The sequence below is a fragment of the Pelodiscus sinensis genome, chromosome 17 (assembly GCF_049634645.1).
Source record: "Pelodiscus sinensis isolate JC-2024 chromosome 17, ASM4963464v1, whole genome shotgun sequence".
In the NCBI taxonomy this organism is placed as follows: Eukaryota; Metazoa; Chordata; order Testudines; family Trionychidae; genus Pelodiscus; species Pelodiscus sinensis.
In genome coordinates this window covers 34,465,353-34,480,227 of record NC_134727.1, presented here as the reverse complement: position 1 = coordinate 34,480,227, position 14,875 = coordinate 34,465,353, and the positions used below count along the sequence as shown (strand labels likewise).

At 42.3% G+C, this 14,875-nt stretch overlaps 1 protein-coding gene across 3 annotated transcripts in view; it reads left to right on the top strand.

The window, feature by feature from the left end:
* Positions 1 to 14,875, top strand: part of TBC1D9B (TBC1 domain family member 9B) — a 48,523-nt gene that overhangs the window by 15,404 nt on the left and 18,244 nt on the right. For all 3 annotated transcript variants that reach the window (XM_075900525.1, XM_075900526.1, XM_075900527.1), the window contains 9 exons: positions 1,910 to 2,138; positions 2,956 to 3,214; positions 4,409 to 4,616; positions 6,631 to 6,843; positions 8,393 to 8,554; positions 9,392 to 9,542; positions 10,042 to 10,256; positions 11,181 to 11,298; positions 13,568 to 13,853. In XM_075900525.1, the coding sequence (XP_075756640.1) occupies positions 1,910 to 2,138; positions 2,956 to 3,214; positions 4,409 to 4,616; positions 6,631 to 6,843; positions 8,393 to 8,554; positions 9,392 to 9,542; positions 10,042 to 10,256; positions 11,181 to 11,298; positions 13,568 to 13,853 (1,841 nt within the window). The remainder of the gene's footprint in view (positions 1 to 1,909; positions 2,139 to 2,955; positions 3,215 to 4,408; positions 4,617 to 6,630; positions 6,844 to 8,392; positions 8,555 to 9,391; positions 9,543 to 10,041; positions 10,257 to 11,180; positions 11,299 to 13,567; positions 13,854 to 14,875) is intronic.

Sequence of the window (14,875 nt, the reverse complement as noted above, 5' to 3'; positions counted from 1 at the left end):
ATGGCCAAGGGTTACTGGCATTTTTGGTGAATGGCCTTTAACTCTGGAATTTACTTTTCCGGTAGTGCCCAGAATTAAACTTTGCAGGCTGTACAAAGTTCCCCTGCCTTATTTCAGCCTTTAGCTGAAGGCAAGGATGGAATATATTATCTGTATTTTGGTTTGGTAGATGGATGTAGGATTGTAGGTGCAGCCGTAGATACTGTTGTGTCTGCGTTTCTAAAAACGGAAAATCAAGCTGTTTATAAATAAGATTGGAGAGTTGAGGATGATGCTAGGAACCCATGTGATGATCCATCCTCTAGAAGGGTGGAGGTGCTAAGAGTGAGAAATAACTTAAGTGGGCATCATGGAAACGGAACAACTAAGGTTGTGTCTCTGCCATCAGTGCTGCTGACTGTCAGACAGGGAAAAGTAGCAGTGCTTCTTGACACTGCACATGCTGATGTGCTAAGAAACTGATCTGTTTGTAAAGTAGGGATATAAGCAACTCATCGACTAGTCGACAATCTGACAAGCAAAGGCTTATCGGAGAGTCAACATGCTAGTCGACTAATTGCTTCCCCCCCTTGCTGCCTCTATCACAAAGAGGCAACAAGGGGGAGGAAGAAGAAGGTGTGCTGGAGGGAACCAGCTTAAAAACCAGTTCCCCCCAGCTCCAGCTCCTTGGGCAGGGGCACAGCAGCGTCCAACTTTGAATTGTCCAAGTGTCTCTGCTAGAATTCTTGTGCATTTCAAAGTTGGGACGCAGCATGGAGCCCTGGGCCAACAGGGAGTCCTGCTGACCCAGGCTCCACGTGGGCTCTTTCGCTTTGAAATGTACAAAAGCCCCAGCGGGGGCTCTTGGACATTTGAAAGCAGAAGCGCCACATGTAGCCTGGGGTCAGCCGGGAATGCGGAAATGCCCACGTCAAGCCCGGGGTCAGCGGGACTCCCTGCTGGCCCTGGGCTCCACGCCGCATTCCAACTTTGAAATGCACAAGAGTCCCCGCTGGGGCTCTTGTACATTTCAAAGGTGGAAAGTGGAAGTGCTTATTGACTAATCGAATAGTCGATGGGAATCCCATCGACTATTCAATTAGTTAATTCATTGAAATTTAACATCCCTATTGTAAAGTTATCATATCCTTAAAATAGATCTGAGAATGTTCCTAAAAAGTCTATCCACAGAAATATGAAAATAGGACACATTTTTTAGTCCCAAATTAGTATATTCTCATGGATCTGTAACACAGAGGCAGCTTCACTTTCAGCATTTTAGCAGTTGAATTTGACTTTTTTTAAAGTAGTGAAAATACTTGATTTTCATGGTAGGATGTGCAAATTGTGGACCATGGTCAAGGCGAACTCTTTATATATTAACCTATTGAGATTGATAGGGTCAAATTTTCTGAGGTCCTGAGGATATGTAATTGCCATTGAAGTTGTGAGTTGCATTTGCTTGTCACCTCTGAAAATCAGGGCCATGTTGTAACCTAGAAAACCAGACATCATTGTTAGTTGTAACTGTAAAAAATTGATGGTATTTTTAGACTCTTTTGTCTTTCTGGCTACTCCCAACTCTTAGGTTACCATCAGTCATTTCCTTCTTGTCAAACAGAATAGGACAGAACTCATACTTCAGTAGTGCTAGAAATTGACTAGAGTGAGTGCTATCTTTAATTTACCCAGCCAGTCTTGAGAAGGTCACTGAAATGTTAATTGTCGGCACTTTAAGTGTGTGTTCAGGTATAGGTTGATTTGTTCTTATTAAACACCTCTCTTTTACCCTTAACCTGGATTTGCTGCTGGTTCCCTTGCCATGTTCTTCCTCAGTATCTCTGAGATTCTGCTACCATCCTGTGTGCTGCTTTTAAGTGAAGACAGCACTGATTTTTCCACTTCTCATCATCCTCTCCTCTCTCTGTAGGGCATTATTGCTGAGGAGAACAAGAATCAGCAGCCCCAGGGTGAAGAGGATCCAGGCAAATTTAAGGAGGCTGAACTCAAGATGCGAAAACAGTTTGGGATGCCAGAGGTGGAGAAGCTAGTCAATTACTATTCTTGCAGCTACTGGAAAGGGCGTGTTCCCAGGCAGGGCTGGCTGTATCTGACTGTCAATCACCTCTGTTTCTACTCCTTTCTGCTGGGCAAAGAAGGTAAGTTGTCAGCTTGCTAGGTGCTCTTGTCTGCCACTTCCCCCTTAATAATTGGTGTGGTGTGGTTTTGGGTGTTTTAATTTTTTTTCTCCCATAGAAATCTTCCTTTAGCCCCAGCATGCAGCCTTTAGGGTCCACTTATACTTGTCATAGAATCATAGAATCATAGAATAATAGGACTGGAAGGGACCTCAAGAGGTCATCGAGTCCAGCCCCCCGCCCTCAAGGCAGGACCAAGCTCCACCTACACCATCCCTGACAGATGTCTATGGAGATCTAACTTGTCATCTAACTTGTTCATGACTTTACTTTTGTGAATTCTACCCATAATCTAGAAGCCTATGGCTATGTCTGCCCTGCAGTGCAGAATGCGGTGATGCTGCACTTTAACTCCCCCATGTAGATGCCGTGGGTGCAAACTAAAAGGTTCCTAGTTTGCACTAATGTAGCCCTGTTTAGGGTTCTTTGTACTTTTCAGATTTTAATGGCTTTTTCCAGGAGTTACTCTGTTGCCATAGTTATCTATCAAGTATATAAAAATGTGAGAAGTTATTATTCGGAGTGTGCACTCATGTGACGATATTCAGATGGGATCCAGTATTGTTTCATAGACCAGTTATTCGCAGAAGATGCTTCCTTTGTGATGAAGCATTTAGGGAAACACATATTAAAGTTTGAAGGGAAAAACTTGCCCGAGAATGGGGGAAGTAATAAGTCTTGATTGATATCTTTCTTGCTAATTTGACTTCTCTTCTGCTGGATGTGTGTGTTTTGCATCACATGGTAATCAATGAGTTTACTGTGGTTGCTTCCATAGTGACCCTTGTAGTCCAGTGGGTGGACGTGACACAGCTGGAAAAAAATGCCACACTGCTGTTCCCTGAGTGCATTAAAGTGAGTACCAGGGACAGCGAGCTTTACTTCTCCATGTTCCTCAACATCAATGAGACCTTCAAGCTGATGGAACAGCTGGCTAATATTGCCATGAGGCAGCTATTGGACAACGAGGGCTTCCTGGAGGACAAGTCCCTTCCCAAGCCCAGCAAGCCTCTAAAGAACATTTCTGCACTCAAAAGGTGCGTTTCTCTTCCAGCAGTGGGAGTGGGGAAAGAAGGAGGAGGAGCTGGAGAGTCAGAGGGAGCTTGCATTATTTGGTAATATTGATATTCGTTAGCACCCAGAGGCCCAAATCTAAATCAAGGTTCAGTTACAGGTTGGATCTCCCTGATCCAGCTCTGTCATGATCTGACTGGTCCTGAACAAAGGAGTTTGACAGACCAGGAGAAGTCAAAGCCGGCCCCCTTACCACCAGCCTAGCAGGGCTCCCGCCCTTGGCAAGACTGCTGGTCCTACTGCCACCACCCTGGCAGGGTTACCAGCCCTGCTTCTGCCAGCCCAGCCCTGGCAGGGCTCTCAGACACTGGCCCCCCTGCCACCGGCCAGGCTGGGCTCACAGCCACTGGCACTCTTGCTGCTGGCTGCCATGGCTCTCTGGTCCAGGAACACCCTGCTAGATCAGAGTGTCCCAGTTTAGAGAGGTGCTTAATTATCTCTGAGTAATTCTCTCCCTCCACCCCCATACATACGTTCATTTTTGTCATAGTTGAGTATAATTCATCTTTTTTTTTTTTTTTTTTTTTTTACAATTTCAGTTTGTTCCCCTGTGCTTGAAGGCACAGACTGGACTTTCAGCAATCTCTATCTGAAATTAATTACCTAAGTAGAATTTACTTCTGTTGGAGATGCCTTCTGCTTTCGTGCAGTTTGGGGAGGGGAAGGCATGTGGCCATTTGAAAGCATGCTTTCAGGATCTTATATTTTACCCCAATACTCTGTTCTGATAGCCTTTTATTTAAAGTTGAAGGTCTTTTAAAAATCATAATACCCTTATAACATTTTAAAATTTCAAAATATTGTACAGATTTTAATAGTATCATTGTTTTGGGATGGAAGATGGTACAGCCATTGAAATTCATGACCCTTCTGTCCAGAGTTTCAACATGTTTTCCGTCAAAGTACTCTTCTACAAGATTAAGGAGAAACCTTGTTCTATCTTTTAAATACTTGTCCTGCAGCGAATGCGTGGGTGTTGTGGTATATCTCAGTTTGGGAAGTGAACAGTGATTGAGAAGACCAGACACAATCCTGCAAGCTGATTCTGAAAAGAATCTTTGGTTGAGGTGTTTCCTTCTTAGGATTTTGAAGATGCAGGTTAGGCCATTCATGCCTCTCGGGGTTAGGGTGTTACCCTTCTCTCTTTTTTACTTCAGAGATCTGGATGCTCGAGCCAAAAACGATTGGTACCGTGCCACCTTCCGGCTGCCCAAGGATGAACGCCTGGATGGACATACAGACTGCACCTTGTGGACTCCGTTTAACAAGATGCACATCCCTGGCCAGATGTTTGTTTCCAACAATTACATCTGTTTTGCCAGCAAGGCAGAGGAGGCCTGTCATCTCATCATTCCACTCAGGGAGGTGGGAACCTATTGGATTTAAAAGCTGTCTATTCATAAGGGCCACATGCTTTTGGTCTCTAGCTTTTGGGTGTGTCTGATGCTTACAGGTTGTGAATGCTGACTCTTGACCACAGGTTAATTGGGTTAAGGACATAAGAACGGTCAGACCAGTGCCCCATCTAGCCCCTTATCCTGTCTTCTAATAGTGGCCAATACTAGGTGCTTCCGAGGAAAAGAACAGAACAGGTAATCATCACTGTCACCCATTCTCAGCTTTTGGCAGACAAAGGCTAGGTTCACTACAGAGAGAGTTTTCCATCCCTGCTCATCCTGGCGTATAGCTATTAATGAACCTAACCTCCATGAACTTACCTAGATGTTTTTAAATGCTGTTCTAGTCCTGGCCTTCACAAAATCCTCTGGCAAAGAGTTCTACAGGTTGACAATATGTTGTGTGATTAAATATTTCCTTTTGTTTGTGTTGAAATTCATAGGCAGTAGATTTATTTGGTGACCTCCTAGTTCTTGTGTTATGAAAAGGATTAAATGAGACTTCGTTATTTACTTTCTCCACACCAATCATGATTTTATAGTCTTCTGCCATATGCTTCTCTTAGTTGCCTCTCTTCCAAGCTGAAAAGTCCCTGTCTCATTAATCTCTCATACGGAAGCTGTTCCATGACCCTAATCATTTCTGTTACCCTTTTCTGTACTGTTTCCAATTCCATCTTTTTGGGGATGGGGTGAATAGATCTGCACACAGTACTGAAAATATGGGTATACCAGGGCTTTATATAGAGATTATATGTTTTTTTACCTTATTGTTTATCCCTTCCCTCATGATTCCCAACTGTTTCGCAAGAAATGGAAGTTTATTAAGGTATTGGGGGATTATTTCATAATAGGCAATAATTCTGAGGAAAGACTGAGATCAGACCCTATCCAAAGAAATCTGTCTCCAAACTCTCAATAACAGGGAAGGAAGCAAAGGTGGAGAACGCACGCAAAGCATTTTTTCAGTAGCCATAAGATTGCTTACTAGCAAGTTTGTTTCTTACCCAATTCTGGAAGTATCCAGAGAAAAGTCAAAACTTTCAATGTTTAACAAACTCTGTTCAAAGGACATTGGGTTTTTTGTTTAGTGTGTTTTTTACATTTTAGAGTTTGTTTTTCCTTTCTTGTTTGTCAAAGACAGACCACTTAGCAGCTTGAAAGTAGCATTTTCCCTCTTTGCTGACTTATCCATTCCCATCAATTAAGCTGAAATGCATCTTGCTTGTGTGCATCATTAATGAAATCTGCACAGCTCCTTCAGTAGGGGGAACAACAACAACACAAAATAATTTTTTGTTGCTCTTATAAAAATGAGCTTGCGGAGCGTCTTGCACTGTTCTGTAGTAGTGGAGACAAAACTAATGTTAGACTATCAGACACAGCTGTTTGTGCATAGTGCAGGTGAACACACTTTTCTATCTTGGCATTTTCTCTCCTAGAAAAGTAGCATTTTTAAACAATCTCTGGTATTTTCTTATTTTGTTTACAAAATTGAATGCATAAACAAGAAAAAGGGCAAAATCTTAGCATATGTTTTTTCCTTTTCTTTTAAAAGGGAATGCTGCATCTTAATGAGGGCAATGAAAGTTCTGTCTTTTAGCAGAGGAAACGGAGGCGAGCCCTCTGATCTTTTCTGTGTAAACCAGAGTACATGGCAGGCATGAGGAAGCAGATGTTAAAAAGAAAAGTAAACTCCTCTTTGGGTATTTCGTTGGTTTACTCCCCCTTCTTTCCACATAAGTTATCTCTATCATTCCTGAAAAAACACATCAATTACTGCAGAGCCTGGTGTCTGATAGATAAATGACTTGATGACAGAGTTGATGTGTTGGCAAAAATGAATACCCAGAGGACAATCCAGGTTATACATGTTTTATAGCAAGTTAAATTTGGACCTGCATCTCAGAATCCCTTTTAATGATCAAATGGAAATGATGGAGGCCTGCTGTATCCAAATTGCCTGCGACTATCTTTTCCAGGTGGCAATTGTTGAGAAAGCAGACAGTTCCAGTGTCTTGCCTCGCCCTCTCTCCATCAGCACCAAAAATAAAATGACCTTCCTCTTTGCCAACTTGAAGGACCGAGATTTCCTGGTACAGAGAATCTCTGACTTCTTGCAGAAAACGCCATTAAAGAAATCAGGTGACAGTGGCAGAAAGTGGAAGGAGAACTTCAGTGTCACTGGATGTGAGGTATTGGGGCAGGGGGTTTCCACCTTTCCAAAAAACATTTGTTGCATTATTTGCTCCAGCAAATGGCATCATCTTCTCAGACTCATGACTCTTAAAGCTAGAGTCTGACTAAGCTCAGATATTTCAAGTCTTTATAATGAGGAACAGTAGGAATAAGACCCATTTAAATCAATTTCTAATTTGCAACACCATTCTCTGCAGATTAGGGAAGTTACCCATTTCATTGGTTAGAGCTGTATTATTGTAGTATGTATTAAGTTGTATTATGATTTCTGAAGATAAAGCTAGTTCCTCTTTGAGCCTGAGCATCACGGAGAATATGGTATTTATGCTGGAGGAGTGGCAAGGGGGACAGGAAGTAGACAGCCTCTGTTGCCTTGAAGAGAGAAAAGGGCTGAAGTATTAAACTAGATTCTCTGGTCCATTGTGCCCCTTCTGCAAAGTCAGTCAGTGTAAAGGGGGCAGAAACCTCTTCCTAAATCCCCTGCTGGGAATTCCGTTCACATGGGACAATCTCAAAGAGTGTAAAGCTTCTCTTTCCGCAATCCCTGATGTGGGGGGATGAGTCAGTGTGACAAGGGGAAAGTGGCTAGAGCTAAATAGGTTCTGGCAATCCCCAACTGTCATAGTTTGGAGACGCCTCAAGTGGCCCGTATTTATTACAGTCGGTGAGATCTGGACACTAGGGATATTAGACTAGACGACAAGTCGACTATCTGATAAGCAAGTGTTTATCGGATAGTCAGTTGACTAGTAAATTCCCTCCCTCCCTTCTCCCCCCTTGCTGCCTCTATCAGAGGCAGCAAGGGGGGGGAAGAAGAGGTACTTGAAAGCGGCAATGGCACACAGCTGAGCCCGGGATCAGCTGTGCGGCGCTGCCAAGGTGGTGTTCAAAGGGGCAGCGCACGTGGAATCCAGGGGCAGCTGGGGACTCCCCAGCTGATAATGGACTCCATGCAGCATATCCCCAGAACCCAGCATCAGCTAGGGACTCCTCAGCCCCTCCCTTTGCATATTTTGGAAAGCTGTCCTTTTCCCAGGGTTTCCAATTTTCCTGGTGCACCCAACCCTGACCTTGCTTTAAGTTAGGAGAAGAGGAAGCTGCCTAACAAATTTGGTGGCCCTAGCTCTTACCATTTAGGAGTTCTTGAACAAACGGATTCGCAGACAGATGCACTATATAAAGCTAAGTAACAGAAAGCTCTGAAACAGATAATGAGATGCAGACGTTTTTACATATAGGTTAGTGGCCAGAAGTGGCTTTGCTATCTGACTGTTAGCCTGTTTACTAATCTTTGTTGGCAGGTCACCATATCTCAGCTGGCACCTTTGTTAATCTTGATAGAAAGGGGAAATCAGAATGGGTTTGGAGACAGGGCTCCCTTTTACTCTGGGCAGCAATCCCTGCAAGGGCTGGTTTGAGGTGCCTTGATTTTACAGTATAGAGAAATCAGTGTGTTTTGTGGAGAGGGGTCTTCATTGTAGTATTTGGACCACAAAACTGTAGACTCTTACTGTGCTTTTTCTCAGACGATGTGTTTTTGTTCAGGAATTTCCAGAGCTGTCTTCCAGCAGTCCACCTGCAGTCAGCCCAACCTCTGCTCTCAACAAACAATTGGCCAGCTTCTGTACAGGCGAGGTGCCAACAGCCTCCCAGGGGCTACTCAAACTCTTCAGGAAAAACTCCGAGGAGCTCTTGGGACCCAAAGGGGTATACAAGCTGCTTGCATGTAATGTTAAACAATTAATTGCAATGAGTCTGGTGTTAAAATGAAGTGCTAACTAAAACAGGCAGGCACTGTGAAAGCTTCCTTGTTCTTCATTCCACACTCCACACACCAATGCCTCATCAGGGCCTCTTACTGCTGACCTGTGTCACCAACTGCAATTCTATTGTTACGCTCCATTACAGCTGTGAAAATGCATCTTAGCTGTAACCCAAGCACTAGCTTGATTTCCCACTACTTGAGCAAAGACTGACAATTGTGCTAAATTATTGTGCTTTTACAATATTATAAAATCCATTGAGTCACTTCTGCTATTGCTTCAGATTTTCAAGAGCTTTAGCTTGAATACAGGGACATGATAATTTCAACCATGTAGTAAGAGAATGCCCTGACTTGGTTACATTTGTGTTGTAGATGAGACATAAAATGTAGATTAAGACCATCAAACTCATTTCACTTGTGAGCTATTTAAAATCAGATATTTAAGATGAAGGGTGATGTGTCATCACCACAGTGCCATCCATCACTTCCTCCACTGATGTCTCTTTTTAGTCAAGTAAAAGCTGTGTCAGTGTCACATTTCAAACTACTTACTTGCACATTTTGGCTGTGAATACTTAGAAACTTGATACATAATTTATGAACAATTGATCATCTGTAGATAATGAATGTAGCACATCGTAAGGAAGAAGGAACAGTTTAAATGTGGCACTGTTTGTCAAGTACAAGCTTCAATAGTCTGAAACCTCACATTCTACAGATGACCTTGATACAAATGTTTTAATCCATCAAATGGCTCTGTTTGTTTTTTTCCCCCTTAGGCGAAGGAGAAGATGAAGGAAGAGTCATGGAATATTCATTTTTTTGAGTATGGGCGAGGAATGTGTATGTATCGCACAGCCAAGACCCGTGAACTGGTACTAAAAGGGATCCCAGAGAATCTTCGTGGGGAGTTGTGGCTCTTGTTCTCAGGTAAAAGGTTCTACTGGACCCTCAAGACAATTCCCAGGTAATGGGTAGTCTATTTGTAGTTTAAGTATCAGGATTAAGGATAGGTCTAGATTGCAAGAATTAAATGTTCATATCTAAATAGATCACATTTATTTCTCAAATAATCATTTATTTCCAGGTGTGCTCCATCTGAATGAAGCTTTAGACAGATGCAGTTTCTCACAAAATCTGAATGCAATAGGCCAGCAGGCGGTTTCTGAAGAGATTATGATCTGTTGCCTGCTAGGGCTAAGTGACAGTACAGTGACAGAATATTCTAAATGCCCTCTTCTCCCAGGTGCTACATAATTGACTTTGCTAGGATGCTGACATTCAGAAATTAGGGAATTATCTGATTTAACTGCAGATTTGTTTCTGAGCCTGAGACTCTGCTTGTAGTCTGTTTCCTATCCCCTATCTGCCCCTTCACTGAAGCTTCTGGGACAAGTGAGTGAAGCAGTGCCTGTATCTGTTATTGTAGGGGCCTGGAATGAGATGGTGACCCTTCCAGGGTACTATGCAGAGCTGGTGGAAAAGTCAATGGGGAAATACAACCTTGCCACAGAGGAAATTGAGCGAGACCTGCACCGTTCCATGCCAGAGCACCCTGCCTTTCAGAATGAGTTGGGGATTGCTGCTCTTCGGAGGGTTCTGACAGCGTACGCATTCCGAAACCCCACAATCGGGTACTGTCAGGTAAGAGGGAGTATAAACTAGCTACCCCACGCATTGGGCATTACTGAGAGCCAAACCACCATTTTAAAAGAGGTCTCATACTGGAATTTAGGATCTTTGATGCTGCTCTTATACTCTAGCAGTAAAGCAGGGGCTGCTTTGTGGTAAAATTCTAACCATCCTTTGGATATGATATTCAGTTTGTTCTGTTGCTCACTGCCATCAGAGATAGATGGACTATTTTATTAGAATATGGAGAGCCCCAGTGTCCTGGCTAACATTCCCTCAAAAGCACCTTCTAGTTTCTTAAGTAGTATATAAGAGTTAATTGAGATTATGAAGACAGCATGCATCAAACTTATTAATTTGCAAACCTCTATAGGTCTGCAGGATAGAGCAAGATGGGGGGAGGAGCAGCTGAACACATGCTGCCAGCACACTCTGGTAATCAGCTGAGTGAGCCAGATAGAAACACTGGGCATGCTGGATCTGGCCCACACGTATTTTGCCCGGCCCTGCTGTGTAAGATATTCAGAGTATGAAAGATACTATAGCAACTGAATTGTTTTATGTATCCTTTGGATATTTGCTCATGCTGCTCTATTAAAGCTGTCTTAGCATTTTCTGTATAAATACCATTTTCAAGGTTTTATTAACCCGGTTGATTATACTAATACTTTGCATCCATGGATCAAAGTACTTTACCAAGATGTGTGGAATTATCCCCATTTCATAGTTGGAAGAGCTGAAGCCTAGAGCGATAAACTGGAAACAGAACATAGATCTTCTGGCTCACAGTCCCATACCTTATTCATAGGAGCATAGTATTTTAACCACATTTATCTCTTCTAAGTTGAATAGGGATAGTGTCATATTACATTCCTGAACATCCTCAGAGTAGTTTCTTCTCTCTGTACATGTTTGTGTCGCTCTACCTGTTCCCAGGCCATGAACATCGTGACATCGGTACTGTTGTTGTACTGCAATGAGGAAGAGGCTTTCTGGCTGCTAGTGGCTTTATGTGAGCGTATGCTGCCAGATTACTACAACACCAGGGTAGTGGGTGAGTGTGTAAAATTCATTATTTGGGCTGGCATTTCCTTCTACTATACCATCAGGAAGGAAGGACAGTTGTGTTTTATTATCAGGAAGGAAGGACAGTTGTGTTTTATTAACAGACTATTTAAACATGGTGCATTTGAGTGAGGGGGAGGCACTAGCAGATGAAAGCTTTGGCTTGATAAGTGATGCGTAAAGATTTTCCGGCAAATTCTAAATATCCAGTTATTCTCCTTGGAATAATTCAATTCTTAATTCTTCAGGACCTGACAGCTATTAATTGGAGGGAAGACAAAGAAAAGCATCAGAAATGGGAGGAGGCCGTAGGGCTAGACTTGTGCAGAAAGATTTAAAAGATCTAAATGTGTACGTGAGTAAGAGGTGGAGAGTGCCATAATAGTCTACTAAGTGTTTGAAGGGTGTATATACAAAGGAATGGTAGCAGGACTTCATTAGGTTGATACACAGAGTAGCAATGATGAGTTGAAATTTGAAAAAAAAGATGTCCTTGTTGTGAGAGAAGTTTTAGAATAGTCTCCCAAGGGAAGTTGTGGAAGCCCCATTGCTTGGAAGATCTAAATTTAGATTGAAGAAAGCACATCTATTATAGGCAATGGTCCTACACAGGTCTTTGCTTCTTATTTCTCTGCTTCTGTGACATTATTTTTAGAAAAATAATTCTTCCCCCATCGCTATTAACAAACATGCGGACAAGGGGGATCCAGCAGATATAGTATACTTAGATTTTTAGAAAGCCTTTGACAAGGGCCCTCACCAAAGGCTCTTGTGTAAATTACATGGCCATGGGATAAGAGGGAAGGTCCTTTCTTGGATTGAGAACTGGTTAAAAGACAGGAAACAAAGGGTAGGAATAAATGGTAAATTTTCAGATTGGAGAGGGGTAACTAGTGGTGTACCCCAAGGGTCAGTCCTGGGACCGATCCTTTTCAACTTATTCATAAATGATCTGGAGAAAGGGGTAAGCAGTGAGGTAGTAAAGTTTGCGGATGATACCAAACTGTTTAGGATAGTCAAGACAGAAGCAGACTGTGAGGGACTCCAAAAAGATCTCACCAAACTGAGTGATTGGGCAACAAAATGGCAAATGAAATTTAATGTGGATAAGTGTAAAGTAATGCACATCGGGAAAAATAACCCCAACTATACGTACAGTATGATGGGGGCTAATTTGGCTACGACAAATCAGGAAAGAGATCTTGGAGTTATTGTGGACAGTTCTCTGAAAACTTCCACACAGTGTGCAGCAGCGGTCAAAAAGGCAAATAGGATGCTAGGAATTATTAGGAAAGGGATAGAAAATAAGACCCAGAATATCTTACTGCCCCTATATAAAACTATGGTACACCCACATCTTGAATACTGTGTACAGATGTGGTCTCCTCACCTCAAAAAAGAGATTTTGGCCTTGGAAAGGGTTCAGAAAAGGGCAACTAAAATGATTAGGGGTTTGGAACGGGTCCCATATGAGGAGAGGTTAAAGCGACTGGGACTTTTCAGTTTAGAAAAGAGGAGACTGAGGGGGGATATGATAGAGGTATATAAAATCATGAGTGGTGTGGAGAGGGCCGATAAAGAAAAGTTATTTATTAGTTCCCTAAATAGAAGAACTAGAGGACACCAAATGAAATTAATGGGGAGCAGGTTTAAAACTAATAAAAGAAAGTTCTTCTTCACACAGCGTGTAGTCAACCTGTGGAACTCCTTGCCAGAGGAGTCTGTGAAGTCTAGGACTATAATAGAGTTTAAAGAGAAGCTAGATAATTTCATGGAGGTTAGGTCCATAAAAGGCCATTAGCCAGGGGATAAAATGGTGTCCTTGGCCTCTGTTTGTCAGAGGCTGGAGAGGGATGGCAGGAGACAAATTGCTTGATCGTTGTCTTCGGTCCACCCTCTCTGGGGCACCTGGTGCTGGCCACTGTCGGTAGACAGGCTACTGGGCTAGATGGACCTTTGGTCTGACCCAGTACGGCTGTTCTTATGTTCACTCTTTTGTTTGATGGGATATACAGATCAAACAATGACTTGTTCACCTCAGGATCTGTGGTAACAGATCATATGATATTCCCGTAGGTATGTAGAACCCTTTGACTGTATTAAAGAGGGAATCAGGAAATAAATAAGACAAAACCTTATTTGATTTCACTTCTGTTGAAAACTTGCTGATTTGTGACTACAGTCAGTATTTATCCAATTAGTGTAGATTTACTTTGCTTTGTGATTGGTCCCATGTCACTTCTCCCTTGTCTTTTTAGGTGCATTAGTGGACCAAGGCATATTTGAGGAGCTTACACGAGACTACCTTCCACAGCTGTCAGAGAAGATGCAGGATTTGGGAGTGATTTCTACCATCTCTCTTTCCTGGTTCCTCACTCTCTTCCTCAGTGTCATGCCCTTTGAGAGTGCTGTGGTTATTGTTGACTGCTTCTTCTATGAAGGCATCAAGCTTATCTTGCAGGTGTCTCTGGCCATCCTGGATGCCAACATGGAGAAGCTGCTAAACTGCTGTGATGAAGGCGAAGCCATGACTGCCCTGGGCAGGTAGTCCTCATTACACTTCCATATCATTAAATAAATAGCTATGGTACTCCCATTCCAATCTGGCGTGACTTCTTTAGTATTTTTCATGCGCCTGCAATCTTCATTGCTTCGCATTTAGAACAATATTTACTAGATGTCATTGTGTCTCAGAGGGTCACAGCTGAGGATGCCAAATTCAAAATAGTGAGGAGTCCTGTGACACCTTATAATAACCAGCAGATTAGTCTCTAATATTAGATTATACCAAGCTAGTCATAAAAGTGAACTTCTGTCTCAGCTCACTGGTTATCTGGAAGTCAAAAATTCAGTCTCCTCGAGCATTCGAGCCTTTGTCTCACCACCTCCTAAACACTCTATAATAAGTGGTTAATGAAAACCAGTTTAATCAAATATAGGAGTCTTCTAATTCTAAGAGGTCAACCGTTTAGTCAGGCCAGTATATAACTCAGATATTTCAATCCAGTAATCACAGTTATACCAATCCTTTAGTAACTAAAAGTTTAATAATAAAAGAAAAAAAGTGTTAATAATGGTTAATTGATCATATACAAACAAATAATTGCAAAAGAATCCAAATGCATTCAATTGACTTTCTTTTACTGCATCCAAGAAAATAGGTTCTCATGTTAGAAAACTAAAGTCTGAAGAATTCCATCATGTTCCTTAGTGTCCTTTGGAACCTCAGTTCCTGGCACAGTGCATCCCTGATGTCTAGCCTCAGTTTGAAGTCTGAAGGGTTGCTGATCCCCAATCTAGAGAGAATTCTGATTTGCTGTCAGTAACAGCTCTTAAAAGTAGGAGCTCCTAAACTCTGGTGAGGCAAATCTTCATGTAATGCAGCAACTATAAAAAGGCGTCCTGTAGCGAAGTGGCATGTTGATCAATTCCAAACATGCCACCACCTGCACTTTGTTTTTTGAAACCTCATTAAAAACAGGTGGTCTAAAGAATGAAACTGATTGTACTAGAGTGAAAGAAACATCTATGGACCCAGGCAGGCTAGCTTGGAAGAAATGAATTCT